This window comes from Phyllobates terribilis, unplaced genomic scaffold (assembly GCF_046119375.1).
Source record: "Phyllobates terribilis strain yellow unplaced genomic scaffold, ASM4611937v1 Scaffold_5__5_contigs__length_657084704, whole genome shotgun sequence".
Lineage (NCBI taxonomy): Eukaryota > Metazoa > Chordata > Amphibia > Anura > Dendrobatidae > Phyllobates > Phyllobates terribilis.
This window is the reverse complement of record NW_027362765.1, coordinates 30,349,315-30,373,244: the sequence shown is the minus strand read 5'-3', so window position 1 is coordinate 30,373,244 and position 23,930 is coordinate 30,349,315. Positions and strand designations below refer to the sequence as shown.

The 23,930-nt window shown below is 43.7% G+C and overlaps 1 protein-coding gene across 2 annotated transcripts in view; it reads right to left on the bottom strand.

The window, feature by feature from the left end:
- LOC141271841 (uncharacterized) overlaps positions 1–23,930 on the bottom strand; it is a 78,621-nt gene that overhangs the window by 10,605 nt on the left and 44,086 nt on the right. For both annotated transcript variants that reach the window (XM_073682028.1, XM_073682027.1), the window contains exons 2-6: positions 14,713–14,791; positions 14,409–14,588; positions 14,202–14,325; positions 14,021–14,118; positions 8,911–9,001 (exon numbers count right to left, since the gene is read on the bottom strand). In XM_073682028.1, the coding sequence (XP_073538129.1) occupies positions 8,911–9,001; positions 14,021–14,118; positions 14,202–14,325; positions 14,409–14,588; positions 14,713–14,790 (571 nt within the window). In that variant the 5' untranslated portion in view covers position 14,791. The remainder of the gene's footprint in view (positions 1–8,910; positions 9,002–14,020; positions 14,119–14,201; positions 14,326–14,408; positions 14,589–14,712; positions 14,792–23,930) is intronic.

The following is a 23,930-nucleotide window of genomic DNA, read 5'->3' as shown; positions in this document are numbered from 1 at the left end:
CAGGTGCTGGAGGAGATATTCTCCCAGGCTCGAACAAAGTGGGACAGCCTTCTTCATACTTGCGGCCTGGTGTCATTGGGGAGGTTTCTTGGAAGTGGAGGAGGGATCTCCGAACATATATCCGGATTCCCTTTTGTTTTTGAAATTCCATTTCCTTTTTTCTCCTGGGGGGCGACCTCTATTAAATTTCCCCCTCCGAAAATATGTCTTCCTTGCGTCCGCCGAAAAACCAGGGAACCTTCCTTTCTTGTCACTCGCCTTTTCAAGGACATCATCCAACTTCTTCCTGAAGAGAAATTGGCTATCACAAGGTATGGAATACAATCTATTTTTTGATTGTAAGTCCCCAGGGCATCCCTTAAGCCATAAGACCAGTCTCGCCAAGTTTGATAGTCCGGCCTATCTAGCTGCCAGTTTCACAGAATCGGCAGAAGTATCTGCTAGAAAGGCTGCAGCAGCATGTAATAGGGGCAGATTGGACAGAATTTTTTCCCTTGAGGTCTTCTTATCTTTCAGCTGATCCTCCAGCTGCTGTAAACACACAATAAGGGAACAAGCAGTGCAAGTTACTGCAATAGCTGGTTTTAGACCTCCTGCTGCTGATTCCCAAGTATGCTTTAAGAAGGTATCTGCCTTCTTGTCTGAGGGGTCTCTAAGTACCCCTGAGTCCTCAAAAGGGAGTGCTGACCTCTTTAATGACCTAGACACAGCTCCGTCAATTTTTGGTACCCTATCCCAATTTTCCGAGTCTTTTTCCTCGAAGGGATACTTCCTTTTTAAGGATGAAGGAAAGGCCCCTGCTTTCTCTGGCTTCCTCCACTCTCTACTAATGAGTGCTTGGACCTTGGCGTTTACCGGGAAGGTGTGTTTTTTCTTCTCCAACCCTCCAAACATTATGTCCTCTAGGGACTTGGTTGATTTATCTTCATTTAACCCCATAGTGGCTCTGACAGCTTTTACCAAGTTATAGGTATCCTCTACAGGGATGCATGATCTGCCCCCTCGATCACTGTCCTAGGAGGATGAGGGTGAGGCATCACTATGACACCGTCCATCTGACACTTCAGAGGAGTCAGGATCAGAAGAAGATTCAGATACGATTTTTCTTCTCTTCCTCAACAGTGTTCTATGGAAACCCTCTAATTCCGATCTGATGACAGACCTGAGGCTAGCTGCAAAATCAGGTGTTCTCTCACTAATAGTCCTGTGAATGCAGTCCGAGCAGAGCTCCTTCTGATGAGGGTGAGGCATCACTATGACACTGTCCATCCGACTCTTCAGAGGAGTCAGGATGAGAAGATTCAGATACGATTTTTCTTCTCTTTCTCAATAGTGTTCACAGGAAACCCTCTACCTCTGATCTGATGACAGACCTGAGGCTAGCTGCAAAATCAGGTGTTCCATCTCTAATAATCCTGTGAATGCAGTCCGAGCAGAGCTCCTTCTGCCAGTCAGACATTCCCTGTTCCGCTTCTTGGCGGTAACTTTCTTGGGTTCCTCCTGGTGAATTAAACACACAACACAAAATAGAAGGCCCATTAGCAAAAATATATGGTGACATTCACGAAGATCACTCACCCCGCTGCCACCGTATACGGGATTTGTAGTCTTTTTCAGGATACGTGACGCATCCCTTCTGGAGACCGCAGAGTTTTGAGAAGCTCTGCTCCTCTGGCTGGGACAGCTCCTGTTCTTATCACTTGAGCGACTACCTCTTGACCGGCGAGCAGATGATGGTGGTAGCGATTGTGGCTGCGGTGACAGCTGCTGCTCTCTGTCTAGATCACACATGGTGACTAGACTATTGAGCAATGCTCTGGCCCCATAGGACTTCTTGATCCCCAGCGCTCTACATCTGGCTCCCCCCCTCGCCCCCAGCAGCCGTCGCCAGCATTTCCACGTGCTGGCCGGTGTTGCACAGGGCGCCACCATCTTACTTCTGGGTGCCTCCCCCAACGTCACCAGGGCACGCCCTACCCAGCGTGTCCCGCATTGTGACGTCAGAGGCGCACTACCGCTGAGCCCAATACTCCGGAGCGGTCATGTGTGCGGCAGGAGGAAGTGGCGTGGCGGTCTGCAGAAGCCCGGGACCTCTCCACTGCCCGTGCTTGCACGTGCAGCAGGTCCCCATGGAACCTGTGAACGGCGCCTCCAGAACCTGAAGGCCGGCACCACATGCCCATAGCCCGCTCTTCCAGTGACAGGACAGGCCTGGGTAAATCCATATCTTCTCCGCCGTTTTCTTCACCAAGGATTCCCATCAAGGACAGGAATCAAACTGAAGAGGGGGAGAGGTACAGCCCTTTTATTTCAGAAAGTTTCCTATCCTTGGTGGGCAGATCCTCTCTCGGGTGTGATGTCATGGGTGAAGGGAAAATAAGGACTACTCTTGTGTCTTCTGATTTTGTATTTTCTTTGCCCTCCTGGTTCTGTCTTTAATTTAGGCCCCGCAAAGTAATTTCAAAAGTGATTTGTTACCCAAAAAAATAGGTTTTGTAAATTTAACTGAACATATAAAAACTTGTTGCTAAACTTGCAAGCCTTCTATCATTCGAACAAAAATAAAAGAATGTTGAAAAAATAAAACAGAATGTTAGTAACATGCTGCCGACCAAAAGTAGAATTATGGTAAATGTTATTTATTAACTATTCTGTATGGTATCACTATCTGATTAAGGAGCATACAAATTTCAAGTCTGAAAATTACAAATCTTTCTAAATTATTTGGCAATTTTCAGGCATTTTCAAAAATAAATGCAAGATATAGTAACCTAAAATTACAAAGTACAATATGTCACAGAAAAAAATATTCCAGAATCACTGGAATCAGGAGAAGCATCCAAAGTTATCACCACACAAAGTGACACATGTCAGATTTGAAAAATGGGGCCTGGTTAGGAATAAAAAACTGGCTGCGGGAAGTGGATAAATCAGAGTATTTTTGGCATTAACTATTGTAGCCAGAAACTGTGACGATAGACAATAACACATCTACTGAAATGATCAAACTCAACAGTGTTCATCAGTAAAAGATCAGTAACTAGTGGTGAAACCTCTCTGGAGTTATTAGAATATGTGGCTCGGTGGCACTTGGCAATCTAAATTATCTTAGGGGTCAATATTTTCTTTGAGATGAGTTTCTTGAAGAAATATTATACATTTAAAGATAACTTTTTAAAATAGTGCACAGCTGAGGTGTCTTAACGGGGTATTCCTACAGTATCTCCAAGATTCTACCTAACATTTAGCAGGTGTAATAATAATAATAATATTAGCAAATACATCATATTAGAAATGTAGTATAGTTTTCCTGATTCCCTATGTCTCTTTCCTCATGTGCAGGCATTGCAGGACCTTAGGTATCCATTGTTATGAACACTAGAAACTAGATTAATGTCACTATATCAGTGGTTGTAACCATGGATACCCAAGGTCCTGCAATGCCTGCACATGGGGTAAGAGATATAGGGAATCAGAAAGACTATACTACATTTCTATTTGGAGGTATTTGTTAATATTATTATTATTACACCTGCTAAATCTTGGGATAGGATCTTGGAGATACTGTAGGAATATCCCGTTAAGACACTGCATTATTATAGTATTATTACACCTACTACATATTGGAATAGGATCTTGAAGATAGGAATACCCCTTTAAATTTAGATCTCGGTGTTTGACAGAGATAATGGAGACCTTTTTTAAACCCCTAGCCTGTTTTCACCTTCCTCAACAGGCCAATTTTTTCAATTCTGACCAGTGTCACTTTATGAGATTATAGTTCTGGAACGCTTCAATGAATCCCAGTGAGTTTTCATGATACGTTGTACTTGATGTTAGTGGTAAATTTTGGTTGAAATGATTTACGTTTATGAAAATACTGAAAATTTGACAAAAAATTTGAAAATTAATTTGTATGCCCTTAAAACAGAGAGTTATATCACACAAAATAGTTTATAGATAACATTTACCACATGTCTACTTCACATTAGCATAATTTTTTAAACATTTTTTTTTGTTAGGAAGTTAGAAGGGTTAAAAGTTTATCAGCAACTTCTAAATTTTCCAGCAAAATTTACAAAACTAATTTATTTTGGGACCACATCCCATCTGAAGTGACTTTAAGGGGCCTATGTGACAGAAAATACCCAAAAGTGACACCAGTTTAAAAACTACACCCCTCCCCAAAGTCCTCAAAACCACATTCAAGAAGTTTATTAAGCAAAGTGGTAGGAAAAAATGAAAATTTTACTTTTTCCCACAAAAATATTGCTATAGCCTCAAATTTTGCATTTTCAAAATTGTTACAGGAGAAAAAGGACAGTACAATTTTTTGTGCAATTTCTCCTGAGTACACTGATAGGAGCACCATTCAATTTTTGGAGCTCAAAAATGGCTGGAATAGATAGTGGATGCCATGCCGCGCTTACAGAGCACCTGATGTGCCTAAACAGTGGAAACTCCCCGCAAGTGACCCCATTTTGGAAACTACAACCCTCAAGGAATTTATCTAGAGGTGTGGTGAGCACTTTTAACCCCTAGGTGCTTCACAAAATATTATAACCTTGAAAATGAAAAATACATTTTTCCTGCAAAAATGTTGCCTTAGTGCCAAATGTCTCCTTTTCACAAGGGTAACAGGATATTTACCCTTGTAAATATGCAGATACCCCATATGTGGAGGAAAATTAGAGTTTGGGCGCGCAGCAGGGCACGGAAGGGAAGGAGCGCCAATTAAATTCTGGAGCGCAATTTTGGCGGGAATAAATTGCTGATGCCATGTCACATTTGAAGAGCCACTGAGGTGCCAAAACAGCACAGCCAAAATCCCCACAAATGACCGCATTTTCCAAACTACACCTCTCAAGAAATGTAACTAGGGGTGCTGCGAGCATATTGACAAGACAGGTGTGACACAGAATTTTACACCATTGGGCTGGGAAGAAAAAATACTTACATTTTTACCACAAAATTTTTGCTTTAACCCTAGATTTTACATTTTCACATGGGGAAATGGGTAAAAATGGCACTAAAATTCTGCTGAACGTGGCAATACCCCATATGTGGTTGTACAGTACTGCTTAGCTACACAGCGAGACTCTGGAGAACAGGAGCGCTATTTGACTCTCAGAGATTAAATTATCGTAGAATAGATTGAGAACTCCATATACAGAGCCTCTAAATGCCAGAAGAGCAGAATCCCCCCTCAAGTGACCCCACTTTGGAAATGATACCCCTCTGGGAATATATCTACAGTGACGATTTTGACTCCTTGGGTGTTTTCCAGAAACAAACAGAAGAGGATGTTGCTGAGTGAAAATTGCAAATCTGCCATTGTAGTGACTAGTATGTTGTAGTGCCCGGTACACTGCAATGCCATACATTCAAAACCTAAGATAAAAACAAATACCCTGAAGTAAATAAATGAATAGCAATAGTGCATGAAAGTAACATAGGGTTCTTGGTTAACATAATTTTGATTAAAAAAATGTAAAAGCCATCCCACTAAGTGACAGTGACCCTATTCGGGATGGTCTTAACCTTTAGTATTAAAACCTTACCATATGTCAATTGATGGCAATGTGAATAGGGGCCGACCAGCGCTGAGATTATAGGACCCCACTGCTGGGTGTCCATTAGTCAGGGTCTCAGTCCTGCTTGGCTCTTATTCACATTTAAGTCACTTAACATATGGTAATGTTTTAATACTAGAGGTTAGGACCGTCCAGAATGAGGATCCCTGTAACGTGGTGGGATGACTTCTACGTATTTCTGATCAAAATTATGTTAACCAAGAACCCTATGTTATTTTCATGCACTAGTGCTATTTATTTATTTACTGCAGGGTATTTGCTCACTTTGTTTTTATCTTATGTTTTGTCTGTTTATTGGCCAGTGTGCACATGCGCCTGCACACTGCATGCATATCAACTTATATTCCAGCTCATTTCCTTAGGTTTTAGTGCCCATACAATGTAGTACAAATATATTTTGCCCAACTTGTGCTTCTGGAGACACGCACTCCGTACACTAAGTGGGCTCTCATTGCTACAGAAATGTCAAACGTGTACGCTAAATGTGGTTTAGGTACACTGGGGCTCAGAAGGGAGAGGGGCATTTGGGAGCACAGAATTAGCTGGATTTCTTTTTGGGGACAAGGCGCCACAGCCCTTCTCAAGAGCATTTGTGCTACCAGTAACGTGGTAGCCCCCTATAGTTCCATTGACAGATTATGGACATGAGTGGGGACTTGTTTATTTTGTGAACTGAGTTGAAGCTTTAATTGGGAACATTTTACAAAATATTTTTGATCACATTTATCCGGCGCTTTACTCTGAGCACTTACATCAAGGTTTCCGTCTAAATCTCTGAATGACGTGATTCAGATGAAACCCCTGAGGGATTCATTCATTCACTATAATGAGGCAGCAGAGTAACTCTACACTCCATGTAGCCTCTCTTCAGCGGTGTCCTTTTCTGAGGGGCACAAAACTGTGGCCAACCGCACTTTTGTGACCAGGTTTAGTAAGTTTCTTTTGTTATCCCTATTCTTTAATGTAATTGTATATATCGTATAGTTTTGTTCCCATTTTGTATTATCTTGTATATATTTTATAAACACTGCCTATATTTCTGGATTAAAGATAAAATTTAATAGCTCTGTTCCTCTTGCTCTGTAAACCGCACCCCTGACGCCATATGCTACCTGTAACGGGTGTCTAATCAGCCTGCATAAACGATTGGTGGTGGCAGATAGTGGTTATTTTTGTTATTGCGGAGCTGGCAGTGACAGTAGGGGGAATATATACATAAAGTCCATGTGTTGGAATCGAAGGTTTATATACAGTGGGTACGGAAAGTATTCAGACCCCTTTAAATTTTTCACTCTTTGTGTCATTGCAGCCATTTGGTAAATTCTAAAAAGTTATTTTTTTCTTCTCATTAATGTACACTCTGCACCCCATCTTGACTGAAAAAAAAACAGAAATGTAGAAATGGTTGCAAATTTATTAAAAAAGAAAAACTGAAATATCACATAGTCATAAGTATTCAGACCCCTTGCTCAGTATTGAGTAGAAGCACCCTCTTGACCTAGTAAAGCCATGAGTTTTTCACACCTGGATTTGGGAATCCTCTGCCATTTTTCCTTGCAGATCCTCTACAGTTCCGTCAGGTTGGATGGTGAACGTTGGTGGACAGCCATTTTCAGGTCTCTCCAGAGATACTCGATTGGGTTTATGTCAGGGCTCTGGCTGGGCCAGTCAAGAATGGTCACAGAGTTGTTCTGAAGCCACTCCTTTGTTATTTTAGCTGTGTGCTTAGGGTCATTGTCCTGTTGGAAGGTGAACCTTCGGCCAAGTCTGAGGTCCAGAGCACTCTGGAAGAGGTTTTCATCCAGGATATCTCTGTACTTGGTGGCATTCATGTTTCCTTCAATTGCAATCAGTCGTCCTGTCCCTGCAGCTGAAAAACTCCCCCATAGCATGATGCTGCCACCACCATGTTTCACTGTTGGTATTGTATTGGGCAGGTGATGAGCAGTGCCTGGTTTTCTCCACACATACCGCTTAGAATGATCACCAAAAAGTTCTATCTTCGTCTCATCAGACCAGAGAATCTTATTTATCATAGTCTGGGAGTCCTTCATGTGTGCTTGAGCAAACTCTATGCGGGCTTTCATATGTCTTGCACTGGGGGAGGCTTCCGTCGGGCCACTCTGCCATAAAGGCCCGAATGGTGGAGGGCTGCAGTGATAGTTGACTTTGTGGAACTTTCTCCCATCTCCCTACTCCCTACTCTGGAGCTCAGCCACAGTGATCTTGGGGTTCTTCTTTACCTCTCTCACCAAGGCTCTTATCCCACAATTGCTCAGTTTGGCTGGACGGCCAGGTCTAGGAAGACTTCTGGTGGTCCCAAACTTCTTCCATTTAAGGATTATGGAGGCCACTGTGCTCTTAGGAACCTTGAGTAATGCAGAAATTCTTTTGTAACCTTGGCCAGATCTGTGCCGTGCCACAATTCTGTCTTTGAGCTCCTTGGGCAGTTCCTTTGAGCTCATGATTCTCATTTGGTCTGACATGCACTGTGAGCTGTGAGGTCTTATATAGACAGGTGTGTGCCTTTCCAAATCAAGTCTTATCAGTATAATTAAACACAGCTGGACTCCAATGAAGGAGTAGAACCACCTCTAGGAGAATCACAAGGAAATGGACAGCATGTGACTTAAATATGAGTGTCTGAGCAAAGGGTCTGAATACTTATGACCATGTGATATTTCAGTTTTTCTTTTTTAAGAAATTTGCAAACATTTCTAAATTTCAGTTTTTTTCAGTCAAGATGTGTACTTTAATGAGGAAAAAAATGAACTTTTTAGAATTTACCAAATGGCTGCAATGAAACAAAGAGTGAAAAATTTAAAGGGGTCTGAATACTTTCCGTACCCACTGTACAACATGCTCACTATTAGTTCCCCAATTATTGTAATAGTTGCTCGTCAGCCAATTGCGTAATTGTCATGACGATTGAAGACAGCGGAGATGCTTTCCCTTGACAAAGTGGTGGGTTCTGTGTGACCACCGGCTGTGTATCCTTGACACCTATTATATTTTTTTCAACTGACATTCTAACTTGTCAGCACATTCTACGTACGCTGGCATTTAGCTTTGTTGTTTAAAGATCTGGGCAGGTAAATATCAGCATCTTCTAATTTCCAGGTTGTAAGCTTTATAGAAGGACTTTCAATGATCAAATTCATTTGAAAAGCTTCAGGTGGATGAACATGTAGGGATATTACAGTAGAATGGTGATCATATGATTGTGATATGTCCGGACTACACCACAGATAAAACAGTGAAAGCTGATGACTGAGAAGAATCTGTGACTTCTCTGCACTTAGGGGTTACTACTCACCTGGCTGGTTATCTGTAGTTATCTCCTCGTTACACCACTCATCACCCCTCACATTTGTCTCCGTAGTAGTAATATGGATCAGATCTTCATCCTGAAACAAATATTGTAAATATGACAGATAGATGGAGAAGTCACATCTATGATCAGCTCTAATCCTACCATCTCCACCACTCTCATTACACAAGTATAAAACATATAATACTGGCGAATAAAACAAGACTGAACACAAGACCTTCACAGCTGTCTGCACATTATAGGGGAGAGCTCAGGACACCTTCTCTCTATCTATTATTATTATATTATAGAGCCATTTATTCGATGGCGCTTCACATGTGAAAAAGGGGGTATACATAGCAAAAACTATTACAATAATGTTGAACAAAAACGCGACGGCGACTGGTACAGGAAGAGAGAAGACCCTGCCCGCGAGGGCTCACAGTCTACAAGGGATGGGTGAGGATACAGGAGGTGAGGGTAGAGCTGGTCGTGCAGCGGTATGGTGGAGCGAGGGTTAGTGCAGGTTGTAAGCTTGTCGGAAGAGGTGGGTCTTCAGGTTCCTTTTGAAGGTTTTCAAGGTAGGCGAGAGTATGATATGTTGGGGTAGAGAGTTCCAGAGTAGGGGGGATACACGGGAGAAATCTTGCATGCGATTGTGGGAAGGGGAGATAAAAGGGGAGTAGAGAAGGAGATCTTGTGACAATCGGAGGTTGCGCGCAGGTAAGTACCAGGAGACTAGGTCACAGATGTATGGAGGAGACAGGTTGTGGATAGCTTTGTATGCCATGGTTAAGGTTTTGAACTGGAGTCTCTGGGCAATGGGGAGCTAGTGAAGGGATTGACAATGAGGAGAGGCTGGGGAATAGCGGGGTGTAAGATAGCTCATGGACACATAGTCGATGGGAGGTATGTATCACAGAGATGGTTGACCTCTGTGATGTAATCCTGGAATGTTGCTCTAGTGCACGTCGTAAACACTAAGAGGATTGTTAGTGCATCCGGGTCCAGGTTTTATGGGCAGCTTAAGAGACGGGCGGGTCTTGTTACCCACATATCTCATCTCTGGGTGTGGTTAACCAGTTAAAATGGAGGACTTTGTTTGGAGGGAGAAGGTCTCCTGTGTGTTGTTGTCTTCAGACAGAGCCCGTGTACTTTAAGCTATCCAGTCTGAGTGCCCTCAGGACGGGCTACCTAGAGACTTTGCCAAAAGGACTATTTACTTTGTTTTGTCTGCACTAAAGGCTGTTTGTTTTCCTTTTGTTTTGATCGGTTTATGAAGCAATAAACGGACATGGACATTTAAATGAAAACGCTTCCTGTTTGCCTCCAGACGCACCCAAGTGAGTAGAAACCCCACAGGGGGGACAGGTGGATTAGTTGGGCAGCAGAGTTTAAGATAGATTGGAGGGGTGCGAGAGTGTTAGAAGGGAGGCCACAGAGCAGGAGGTTGCAGTAGTCGAGGTGGGAGATGATGAGGGCATGCACTAGTGTTTTTGCAGATTCGTGTTCGAAGAATGTGCGATTCTGGGAGATATTTGGAGTCAGCAGGAAGTGGAAAGGGCTTGGATATGTGGTTTGAAGGAGAGATTAGGGTCCAAGGTTACCCCGAGGCAGCAAGTTTGTGGGACTGGGGAGAGTGGACGACCATTGACTTTGATAGATAGGTCAGATGGGGGGGTTGAGTGAGATGGTGGAAAGATGATGAATTCGGATTTATACATGTTAAGTTTTAGAATTCCAGCAGAGAAGAAGGATGAAATAGTGGACAGACATTGTGGGATTCTGGTTAACAAGGAGGTGATATCAGGTCCAGAGAGGTAGATCTGTGTGTCATCAGCATAGAGGTGATACTGAGAGTCTATGACCTGTCCCAGGCTGAAGGTGTAAATGGAGAAGAGCAAGGGCCCTACGACTGAATCTTGGGGGACACCGACAGTTAGGAAGCGAGATGAGGAGGTGGTGTGTGAGTGGTAGACATTGAATGTCCTGTCTGTTAGGTATGAGTAGATCCAAGATAGGGCCAAGTTTGTGATGCCGAGAGATGAGAGAGTCTGTACTAAGAGGGAATGATCCACTGTGTCGAAGGCAGATGACAGATCTAGCAGGAGGACAGAGTAGTGCCACTTGTATTTGGCGGTTAGTAAGTCGGTGATTTTAGTCATGGCAGTTTCTGTGGAATGGTGCAGTCAGAAGCCAGATTGTAAGTGATCAAAGAGAGAGAAGGAGGAGAGGTGGGAGAACAGTTCAAAATGGACGTGTTGTTCCAGTAGTTTTGAGGCATAGGAGAGAAGTGATATGGGGCGATAGCTAGTCAGAGAGGATGGGTTAAGGGAGGGTTTTTTGAGGATGAGGATGGGGTTATTGAAGCATGAGGGGAAGATACCAGTTGTTAGTGACAAGTTGAAGAGGTGGGTTAGGGTTGGGATGAAGACTATGGTAAGGTTAGGGATGAGGTGGAACGGGATTGGGTCAAGCTCACAGGTGGTGAGGTGTTATTTGAAGAGTAAAGAGGAAAGCTGATCTTCCATAATGGTGGAGAAGCTGGTTTTGGAGGAGGAGGGTTGAGTAGATACGAGAAGGGTTTGTAGGGACTTTAGGCAAAAGATTTTTCTGATGGTGTCAATCTTCTGTTTGAAGAATGAGGCAAAATCTTTGGCTGAGATGAGAGAGGAGAGGAGGTGCAGGAGGAGAGAATTGAAAGCGTTGAATAGCTGTTTAGGGTTGTGAGACAGGGAGGATATGACAGATGAGAAATATGTTTGTTTTGCTGCAGTGAGTGTGGACTTGAAAGTAATGAGGGACTGTTTGAATGCGATGAAGTTCTTGTTGGAGTGGGACTTTTTCCATCTTCACTCGGCAACCCTGGAAGCCTGTCTCCGTTCTTTAGTCAGGTTGGTGTGCCAGGGTTGCCTGTTGATTGTGCGAGCTTTGGTATGTCTGAGGGGGGCGACCAAATTAAGAGCTGCAGCTGTTGTGTAATATAAAGCGGCAGCAACATCTGCGTCATGTAGAGACCAAATGTCTGTAAGAGGGAGAAGGGATTCAGAGACTGAGTGTAGGTCAAGGTGTTTAAGATTTCTGCGAGGGTGTGCAAGTTTGTGGAATGGAGATTGTGGACCTGGAGAGGAGAGGGTAGAGAATGTAAGTAGGTTGTGGTCAGAAAGAGAGAGAGGTGAGTTAGAGAGGTTAGATAGGGAACAGGGGCGGGTGAAGATGAGGTCCAGTGTGTGGCCATCTTTGTGAATGGCTGCGGAAGATCACTGAGCATTGAGCAAAGCCGAAGGAAGAAGTGAGAGATAGAAGCTTAGAGACAGCTGAGAGGGAGGTGTCAATGGGGATGTTGGAGTCGTCCATGATGATAGTGAGGATGTTAGTGAAAAGGAATTGAAGTAGCCAGGTGGTGAAGTGGTCGAAGAAGGTGGTGGCTAAACCTGGGGGGCTGTAAATGACAGCCAGCTGGAGGTTGGAGGGGGAGTAGATGCTCACAGAGTGTATCGGAGGGTGGCAGTGGGATTTGGGTGAAGAAACAGTTATCTGACAGGAGAAAACCTACCCCTCCACCATGCTTGCTGCTGGGGTGGGGGGTGTGGGAAAGGTGGAATCTATTGTACGAAAGTGACGCTGGAGAGGCTGTGTCAAAGGGGGTGAGCCAGGTTTCGATGATGCAGAGGAAGGAAAGTTTGTTAGTAATGAAAATATCATGGATGTAGGAAAGTTCGTTGCAGACGGAGGGGGCGTTCCATAGAGCACCTGTTAGTGGGACTGGGGAAACCGGGGCTGAGCGGATGGTTATAAGGTTAGAAGGGTTGCGAGAGTTTGTGATAGATTGTGGATAGGAGGTGGAAATGACTGTAAGGATGTGGTGAGGAGGACCAGGATTTGGAAAGATGTCGCCGACAGTGAGGAGGAACAGAGAAAGTGTTTGCAGGTGGGAGCAGGAGAGGGCATGAGGTGGCTGCCTGCGTTTGGAGACACAGGATTGAATGTTGAGGAATGGTTCTGAGAAGGAGGTGAGATGGATGGGGAAGATTGAGGGAGAGATAAACAGTTCATTACTAGGTGTAGGGATTAGGGGGGTTAGTAGAAAGTGGAGGATTATAGGGGAGAGAATGAAAACAATCAGAACATTATTTACCGTTACTGTTTACTCTCTTTTAAAGGGAATCTGTCACCACTTTGGAGTTATCAGACCTCTACTATGAGCATACAGGGTATAGAAAAGTAAATCTATACATACCTGTATGGCCCATGGCGCCTGCGCAATAGAGCACTGTGGCACTGTGCTCAGCCAAATGGGCCCGGGAGGACACAAAGCGCACTTCTCGTGAGCCGCGCTTTGTGCATGCGCCGGGAGGTGAGGGAAAAAAGCGCACGTCACAGGGACCTGTGACTTGCGGGGAGGGGAGGATATGGTAAATGTGGACATAGGCAGGGAATTGGTGGAATAATGAGCAGATCAGTGGGGATAGCTTGGCGTCCAGGGGACGCTAAGCCTGTGAAAAACCAAGGAGATAAAACTACATTTCTCTGCATTCAGACCTCTAACATGGGCCATACAGGTATGTATAGATTTACTTTTCTATACCCTGTATGCCCATAGTAGAGGTCTGATAACTCCAAAGTGGTGACAGATTCCCTTTAAGTACATAGTTAAAAAAGTGTATAAGTGTAGTTACCTGACTTCTGCCGTGACTAACTGCCGAATGAAGTAACTGCACAATCAGAAACATTGTTTACTTTGCTTGGGTATACAGTTTCTTTCAGTTCCCTTCAGGTTCAATTCAGGTCTAATTCAGTTCATCACACTTGTCTGATACACACTGGCAGACTATACACTACTCACTATATATGCTAGTAATGCATTCAGGTGTTAAGCTAGAGGCAAGAGGCCTCTGACCCATCTTTATTAGATAATTACAAATAGAGCCAGATGCAGGGTGTAAAATACAGGCAAACTAAAAACAGGCTGGTCATAAAGAAAAGTGGTGAGCAGGGGTCATACAGGGTCCGCTTACAAACAGCGAGTTAGTGAACAGAAGAGGTAAGATTTCCCACATAGTTGGAAAGGTGGGTGATGACATACATAGTTGGAAAGCTGTAAAGCTGCATCTACCTGATGATTCTGAGGAACATTGGGATCTTCTTGTTTACAGTCCTGTGGAAGAAGAGGAAGGGGACATCTCTCTGGTGTTGTCCTCTTACTGGATAGAACTGGAGGAAACACATACAGGGACTGAATTGATTCTTTACATACAGATAATTATAGGCCATGTGTATTTAGTCCTGTCTATTACCTGGTGATGTGAGGGGCTGGGGAACCTCCATTATGATGTCCTTGTACAGATCTTTGTGTCCTTCTAAATACTCCCACTCCTCCATGGAGAAATAGACGGTGACATCCTGATGCCTTATAGGAACCTGACACATACAATGATACCGTCATCCCCCTGTTCCCTTCATAGAGTTACTGTATAATGTCCCAGCATTTCCAGCAGTGTCACCTCTCCAGTCAGCAGCTCAATCATCTTGTAGGAAAGTTCTAGGATCTTCTGCTCATTGATGTCCTCATGTATCAGGGGGTAAGATGGAGGCCAGATGATTGGACTCAGGGGTCTTCCCCATCCCTCAGACACAGGGGCCTGACAGCATTCACTAGAGGTCTTCTTCACTACTGTGTAATCCTGGTTATGGAGAGACACATGAATAAATCTCACTACAGACATTTCCAGAGTCCTCACCTGCAGTTCTGTCCATCTGTTATTCCCATAGATAAGAATGATGTAATGTAACATCAGACTCTCTCACCTGTCCAGTAAGCTGGAAGAGGATCTCTAGGGTGAGTTGTAATAGCCTCTCCGCCATTTTGTTCTTGTCCATATCCATCCTTGAAGGGTAAATCAGAAAAATTGTTTAAATCAGGGCTGTTGAGTCGGTGCTCATTTTGGTGGAGTCGGAGTCGGTATAAAACGGACCGACTCCGACTCCTAAAATATATAATAAATTGGGTACAGTAGTTCAATGCAGTTTGTGGGGAATATTTTTTCATAGGAATTTGGGAAAGTTATGAAATGTCCTATAAATGGCTGTTCTATTCCTGATCTAAGGCTACATTCACATACAGCGTTTTTGCTGCGTTTTTTGAGGATACATTTTTCAGCTGCAAAAGCAGATCAGCTTTTTAAAAACCACATCACCTGAAAGGTTTTTGAGCTCATAGATAATGTTTTCAATAGCAAAAGCAGATTAGAAAAACGCAGCACAAACTGACATGCTCATTCTTTATGAGGATCTGTTTTTGAGCCCAAAAAAGGATCCTCACAAAACGATGTGTCTGAATGTCATATCTTGAAACCCATTGACTTTGCTGGGATGCCCAGAGACACTGCATTTTACTGCAAAAAACGGATCCGCAAAAACGCTGTGTGTGAATCATGGCCGCAGCCAGCGAGGGGCAGATATGTTTAAAAGACAGCTCATACAGCTTGTTGTGAAGGACGGTGTACAATTATCATTATTTGCACGACCAGCTTTTACAGCTCTTAATGGAGAAATGGCCCGCAAACTTGGTGTTTCTCTGGAAAGAGAAAGTATTAGAAAATTAGTGACTGAAGAAGCCCTTAAACAAAAGGAAGATCTTAAAAAGACGCTTCATGTTTCTTAAAATGGATGCCTGCACACGTCACAGAGTGAACTATTTTGCCATCAATGTTCGATATGTTTGTGACAACAAAGAAATTGTTACCAACACACTGGCAGTAAAAGATACTAAGGCTGTGTGCCCACGATGAGTTTTTTAAGCGTTTCTGCAGCGGCAAAAACGCTGCAGAAACGCTTAAGAAATGCATGGTAGAAGGCCTGCCATGTTCCCCAATGATAATCTGCATGTGCTGTGCACATGCTGCGGAAATTTCCGCTGCGGATTATCATTGCGGAAAAAAAACGCAGCACTACCAATTATTTTGCGGAACGCTGCGTTTTCGCCGCCATTGACTTGCATTAGAACGCATGGATTACGCATCACTGTATATGTAGATGCGCATTCCATGCGTTCTAATGTGCAGGTGGTACCCAGATGTGGAGGAGAGGAGACTCTCCTCCGGACCCGGGTACCATAGAACCTGTAAAAAAAAAAAAGAATAAAATAAAAAATAAATATATACTTACCTTCTGGCGGCCCGCAGTGCGCTCCTCCTCGCATGCCGGCAGTTCGCGATGGAATGAAGGACCTGCGCTGACGTCATAGTCATGTGACGGGTCACGCGACGCTGACGTCGGCAGGTCCTTCAGCGTACCGCTGCCGGCAAGGGAGAACGGAGGGAAGCATATATTTATTTTTTTATTTTTTTACCATTCTTTCGGTCACAGTATATAAATCCATGCCGTTTGCATAGATTTATATAGTGTGACCAAGTTGACAAGCACTTTCCAAGTGATGCTAAAATCACTTGGAAAGCGCTTGTCAACCCGCATGCGGAAATGCAAGTGAAGAACGCTTCAATTCCGCATGTCCCTGGCAGGAAAACGCATGTACAATCCGCATGCGTTTTTTTCTGCCAGGGAGATGCAGAAACGCTCAGGAAAAAATCCTGAGCATTTCTGCATCGGTGGCACATAGAATAAAGCTCATCACACCAGCCAGTTTCTCCAGGCCTTAGTGGAAAAAGTTCTGCAAGATTACGAACTCAAAAGAGAACAGGTTCTTGCTATTGTAACGGACAATGCTTCAAACATGATAAGTACAATTAAACTGATGAATGAGAGTAATGAACAACAGCTAGAAGAAAATTTAGGATTCAGTATGTTTGAGATGGAAGGCCACCGTGCTGTTCATGTAACTGAGGAACAAACAGATATTACAACAGAAGAACAGCTAAATTATACTTTATAAATAGATGATCTTGTTGAAGCTGGTTCAAAACACTTTCATATTCATCACATGGCAATAAGAGATAGTCTGCAAGAGGGACATGCTGGAAATCTGATTGGAAAAATGAGGAAATTGGTTATTGCCACCAGAACCCCTAAAATTGATTCCATCTTGAAGAGACGTGCTGGGAAAGGGGCAATTGTCGATCAAGCCACTCGGTGGGCAGCACTTATTTAATGATTGAGCAATTTCTTGAACTAAAACCGTTTCTTATAGATATGGCGAACCCTCAGGTAACCCTAAATGAAGGTCAATGGACACAGGTGGCTGAATTGAAGGAATTGCTTAATCACCCATTTACCGTGACTAAAAAATTACAAGCTCAGGATTTAACTCCTGGCATTTTCATAAGGGAGTGGAAGAACTTGCTATTTAAAAGTCCCAAAGAGGAGGTTTAATCGCAGATGGCATTTCTGCTTCAATGAAACGGAGAGAGACACAGCTATTGAAAAATAACATTTTTCTCGCAGCTGTTTATGTGGACCCAAGTCATCGTATACTGCTTGATGATCAACAGCTTACTAAAGGAAAAGAAGCTCTGACTGAGGTAGCAGTTAGGATGAGTGGCCTACAGGAGGACTGCCAGGCGCAAGAGGACCTGGGTCCTGACAGTGCTACTGCTTCCATATCTTCATCCTCATCAGATGAGGAGTGTGACTTTGACAAGTATTTGGATGACATGGAGCAGGCAAAGCGTTGCCGCAAGGAAAAAGATTTCACTCCGTCTCCTATAGCAAGCAGATTGACCATATTTCAGCAAAATGCTTCACTTGCTCTCAAAGAAATAGAAAAATTCAACCATTCATCAAAACTGACTGTGCATGAGGCAATTCCTTTATACCCGGAAATTGTTAGAGATGTTGCCCATTTGGTTACGGCTTTGCCTCCAACCCAAGTTAGTGTAGAGAGGTTGTTCTCTAACCTTAAAATTATTAGGTCAGATTTGAGGTAATTGATAAAGGAGGATTTGATGGAGGCAATTCTATTTCTTAGAACAAATTCATAGAGTGCACAAATGTTATTTAGTATGTTTTTGTGGAAAACTGTTTTTTGCCACTTACATAGTTTATTACATAGTGTTATAAATACAGTACAGACCAAAAGTTAGGACACACCTTCTCATTTAAATTTTTTTCTGTATTTTCATGACTATGAAAATTGTACATTCACACTGAAGGCATCAAAACTATGAATTAACACATGTGGAATTCTATACTTAACAAAAAAGTGTGAAACAATTGAAAATATGTCTTATATTCTAGGTTCTTCAAAGTAGCCACCTTTTGGGGGCGTGGCCTGGGCTCTGGTATGGCTGGTCGTGCCTGATCTTCGCTCCTGCTCTCAGGCCACGAAAAGTGTTTAAAAACCCGGCTTTTTCCCTACTTCAGCTCCTGCAACCTCCAGTGTCCCCTCTCTATCACCTTGTGGGGACACCGGGTCGTTTTTTACCTCGGTGAAGGCCAGGAGGTCCGGAGAAGACATAGTGGGGACCCTGGAGCGGCGTGGCTGGATCCGTAGTGGAGCTTCCCGCCCAGTCTGCACCGCCTACGCCCCATCGGATAACCCGCCGGCGCGACAGTGAGTCTACAGTGTCTGCGACTCCTATAAGACACAAATTCTGATAGCAACTTCTGGAGGTGCACATCCCTGTGGTAGTGACAAACTGATGGAAGGGAAGAGCTGAGACCTTCTTATTGTGCTTTGAACATATACAGGCACCGGCACCATTTCAGATTTTCTTATGCACATCTTTTCCGCCTGAGTGCTGGGACCCACCAATTTGTGGAGTGAGAGCTCTACCTGCTGGAAGAACTGGGTTACTACACTTCTACACTTTTGGGTTTATAAACTCCACAACTATGCCCAGAGCCACATAAATATGCTGATATATTGACTTTCTGATGTAACCAAGTGGTGTCTATAATCGCACGTAATCAGCCGCCTTATGATGGTTCGCACAGATCATAAAATTCGGGCAAAAAGCCTTCAACGGCAAACCTCTACAACTCTGTCTATCACACCTAAGGGAGATTTTGGTAAATTCCTAAAAAAAAAATTGGGAATGTCACAGCCATCAGACAAACAAAAGGACCGTAGCGATGCGACCTCTGTGGTTAATGATCACTCTGACGAAGGACCGGGTGACTCAGACTGCGGGTCCACCTCGGAGGACTCGGCTCCTCTCTCCAGGTCCTATATGAAATCTCTGCTGGAATCTACTGTACAACCCTTGCTCAAGGAATTGGCCGAACTCAGATCCGACGTAAGACATATAGGGCATAGGGTTGAAACACTTGAGAACACACAGCAACACCTCAATTCCATCTATCGGGCGCTAGAGGACCAGGAGAACAGGAGCCGGAGAAAAAACGTGCGTCTCCGCGCCATTCCCGAGTCGCTCGCACCAGAATCCCTTAAAAAGGTGTCCAAAGAGATATTCGCAGCTATACTAGGCACTGAAAGGGCGGACGCTGTTATCATCGAGAGGGTTCATAGGACTCTTCAACCAAAGCCCAAACCTAATGAACACCCAAGGGATATAATTTGTGGTCTCCTCAGCTATGTCGACACGGCGGCCATTTTTTCTGGAGCAAGGGAAAAATCACCCCTGACGTATGGAGACGTCAATTACCAAATTTTCCAGGATATCTCCCCAACTACGTTGGCCAAGAGAAAAATTCTCAAACCATTGACAGATGCAGTACTAATCCAAGGTTTGCGTTTCAGGTGGTTGCTCCCCTTTGGGGTGGGTATCACTAAGGAGGATCGTCAGATCACCATTCGCACCCCGGAGGATCTAGAGGCTGCCTGGGAATCCTTACAAATGGACCCCATATCCATTCCCTCGTGGATGCCACTTGATATCGGTTTGCCCATTCCACAGCTGCATAAGCCCGACGATTGGTCGATTAAAAAAAGTCGACATCACCAAAGGCCAAAAAGCAAGCGAATAGACAGCAACACACATGAATGTGTCTATCACCTTTCTTTGAATGGACATCGAGACTGATCGCCTATGCTGTCCTTTTCCCCTCGGGGGCGTTTGGGTGATGGTGGGGTTCCTTGTACTTTCACCTAGATGCCTGGTAGTATATGGACTTTGGTCCCCTCCAAATATGGGTGTGGACAATGAAGGTGTAGGGTTGCGCTTGAAACTTACAACTTTTTTGGCTTATAGCTAACAGTTTAATGTGTACATGTCACTCTTGTTATACGTGAATAATTACTTGAATTATATTTGACACCACTTGGTTGCTATGGAACTCATCTTCAACAATTGGGTCTTTACAACCCCCCCCTGTGGAAGATGAGACTATTCTTGTTTATTTACATAATTCTGTTTTGAATTTGTTTAATTCCCATTGCAGGTCTATTTTGCAGATAGAGATTACCGATGACATGTCTGAATATGGCTAGTGGCGTTGGGAAAGGTTCGCTCACTGTGGCGTCTCTCAACACAAAGGGACAGATCTTGTCCCTTCTGAATAAGGCTCATTCCCAGGTAATTTTTTTCCAGGAAACCCATTTTAAGAGGGGCAGATCCCCCAACATGTCCTTTTCTAAGTACCCAATTTGGTTTCATAGCTGCCCGGGGTCTGCCTCTAAGGGGGTTAGTATAGCCTTTAAGAGGGGACTTCCCTTTACCCTAAAAGATAGCATCTCAGACTCGGAGGGCAGATACGTTTTTGTGAAGGGTTTTCTGACCAATACCCCAATTACATTTGCAAACGTTTATGCTCCAAACCAGGGACAGGTGGAGTGGTTGTCGGACACTTTGGACGCGCTCTCACTGTTCACGGAAGGACTATTAATTTTAGGGGGGGGGACCTTAATTTGACGTTACAACCAGATTTGGATTCCTCCTCAGGGAAGTCTACAATTTCCCATAAAGACTGGAGAAAACTGATCAATAAATTGCAAATTATCCACTTAATAGATCCCTGGAGACTGGCCCACCCCAATGAAAAGGATTATACATTTTATTCCTCCCCTCACGACACGTACCACAGAATCGATTATTTACTAGTCCAATCCTCGGCCATTAAACTGATCACTTCCACATCGATCGGATCCATAACATTATCAGATCACGCCCCAATCTTCCTGTCGGTTAAAATAGACTCCTTATCGCTGCACCCACCCTCGTAGCGTTTGAACGAAACACTCTTAGGTAACGCTGATAATGTTTCCCAGATTACCTTCTCATTGCAAAGATTTTTTAGGGAGAATAAGGTCAATGGGAAACTTACCCCCATGATATGGGAAGCCCATAAAGCCGTCCTAAGGGGGGAACGGATTTCCTTGGGTTTCCACATAAAAAAGAAAAGGGATAAAGTAATTTTCTCTCTTTTGCACCAAATCAATGTCATGGAGCGTTTTCATAAACAAAAGAAAACGGACAGCATCCGAACAGAGTTGAGGGATCTGAGAGAAAAACTAAAGGACTTACTTAATGTGCGTTCAGCCAAAATGTATGCGCGTTGCAAGCAAAAAATATATGTACATGGTAACAGAGGCAGCAAACTTACCTCCAGAATGCTAAAGGCACAGAGGGACAAATGCTTCATCAGGCAGATTCGATCAGAGAGGGGGGAGGTGGTTTCGGAGACAGAAGGGATAGCAGAGACCTTCTGCACATATTATCACTCCCTGTATAATCTAAACCCCCGTGATTCCATGTTCGACCCTCCCACAGCACTCCACCGCATACATGACTTTCTCTCTACTCTTGCGCTACCTGAGATTTCCGCTTCTGGACATTCTGTTTTACTTGCCCCAATTTATTTTCGAGAGGTTGAGGAAGCACTTGCCTTTACTCCGGGTTGAAAGACCCCGGGTCTGGACGGCTTCCCCATCATATACTACAAGACGTTTGCGGAGGTATTTGTTCCTCATCTGGTTGAACTGTTTAACCTTTTCCTCTCAGGTTCGGTACCCCCACCACAGGCTCTAGAGGCCCATATCACTGTGCTTCCTAAGGAGGGGAGGCGAGGGTACCCTATGCAGTAGTTACCGCCCTATTTCCCTGCTGAATGTGGACCTCAAACTCTGGGCCAAAATTTTAGCTAATAGAATACACCTAGTGTTGGCCGACCTAGTTCACCCTGATCAGGCTGGTTTTGTTCGTGGAAGAGAGGGAAGGGACAATACTACTAAAGTTTTACAGGCGATTTCTTATGCTAAGCACAATTGTCAGCCGCTTATATTACTCTCCACGGATGCTGAAAAGGCATTAGATCGCATCAGTTGGCGCTATATGGCGTGTGTTCTGCAGAGGTTTGCCTTTCCCCCTCTTTTCATAGATGCAATCATGTCACTGTATACCTTTCCCACGGCTAGGGTAAGGGTGAATGGGACTCTATCAACGCCTTTTAATATCACTACACTGCGTGCAGAATTATTAGGCATGTTGTATTTTAGAGGATTATTTTTATTATTGATCAACAACTATGTTCTCAATCAACCCAAAAGACTCATAAATATCCAAGCTTAATATTTTTGGAAGTTGGAGTGTTTTTTTTTTAGATTTGGCTATCTTAGGAGGATATCTGTTTGTGCAGGTAACTATTACTGTGCCGAATTATTTGGCAACTTAATAAAAACCAAATATAATCCCATCTCACTTGTTTATTTTCACCAGGTAAACCAATATCAGTGCACAAAATTTAGAAATAAACATTTCTGACATGCAAAAAAACAAAAACAAAAAAAATTAGTGATCAATATAGCCACCTTTCTTTATGATGACACTCAACAGCCTTCCATACATAAATTCTGTCAGTTGCTTGATCTGTTTTCGATCAACATTGCGTGCAGCAGCCACCACAGCCTCCCAGACACTGTTCAGAGAGGTGTACTGTTTTCCCTCCCTGTAGATCTCACATTTTATGATGGACCACAGGTTCTCTGTGGGGTTCAGATCAGGTGAACAAGGGGGCCATGTCATTATTTTTTCTTCTTTTAGACCTTTACTGGCCAGCCACACTGTGGAGTAGTTGGATGCATGTGATGGAGCATTGTCCTGCATGAAAATCATGTTTTTCTTGAACGATACTGACTTCTTCCTGTACCACTGCTTGAAGAAGTTGTCTTCCAGAAACTGGCAGTAGGTATGGGAGTTGAGCTTCACTCCATCCTCAACCCAAAAAGGTCCCACAAGTACATCTTTGATGATACCAGCCCATACCAGTACCCCACCTCCACCTTGCTGGCGTCTGAGTCGGAGTGGAGCTCTCTGCCCTTTACTGATCCAGCCTCTGGCCCATCCATCTGGCCCATCAAGAATCACTCTCATTTCATCAGTCCATAAAACCTTTGAAAAATCAGTCTTAAGATATTTCTTGGCCCATTCTTGACATTTTATCTTATGTTTCTTGTTCAAAGGTGGTCGTTTTTCAGCCTTCCTTACCTTGGCCATGTCCCTGAGTATCGCACACCTTGTGCTTTTTGATACTCCAGTAACGTTGGCGCTCTGAAATATGGCAAAACTGGTGGCGAATGGCATCTTGGCAGCTTCACGCTTGATTTTCCTCAATTCATGGGCAGTTATTTTGCGCATTTTTTGGCCAACACGTTTCTTGCGACCCTGTTGGCTACTTGCCATGAAACGCTTGATTGTTCGGTGATCACGCTTCAAAAGTTTGGAAATTTCAAGACTGCTGCATCCCTCTGCAAGACATCTCACAATTTTGGACTTTTCAGAGCCCGTCAAATCTCTCTTCTGACCCATTTTGCCAAAGGAAAGGAAGCTGCCTAATAATTAAGCACACCTCATATATGGTGTTGATGTCATTAGTCATAGTAACATAGTAACATAGTTTGTAAAGCTGAATAAAGACTTGCGTCCATCAAGTTCGACCTGTTAGTTCTGTAATTGCTAAAGTTGATCCAGAGGAGGGCAAAAACCCCAAATGATTTGGCCAATCTTCACCTGAGGAAAAATTCCCTCCCGACTCTGAAACCAGCAGTCAGAATAAATCCCTGTATCAACTTACTATTTTATTTTATTTTTAAGTATATGCTGAAATCTGCCTGGTATCTAGAAATGCATCCAGTCCCCGCTTGAACTGGTGTAGTGAATCCGACATTACCGTCT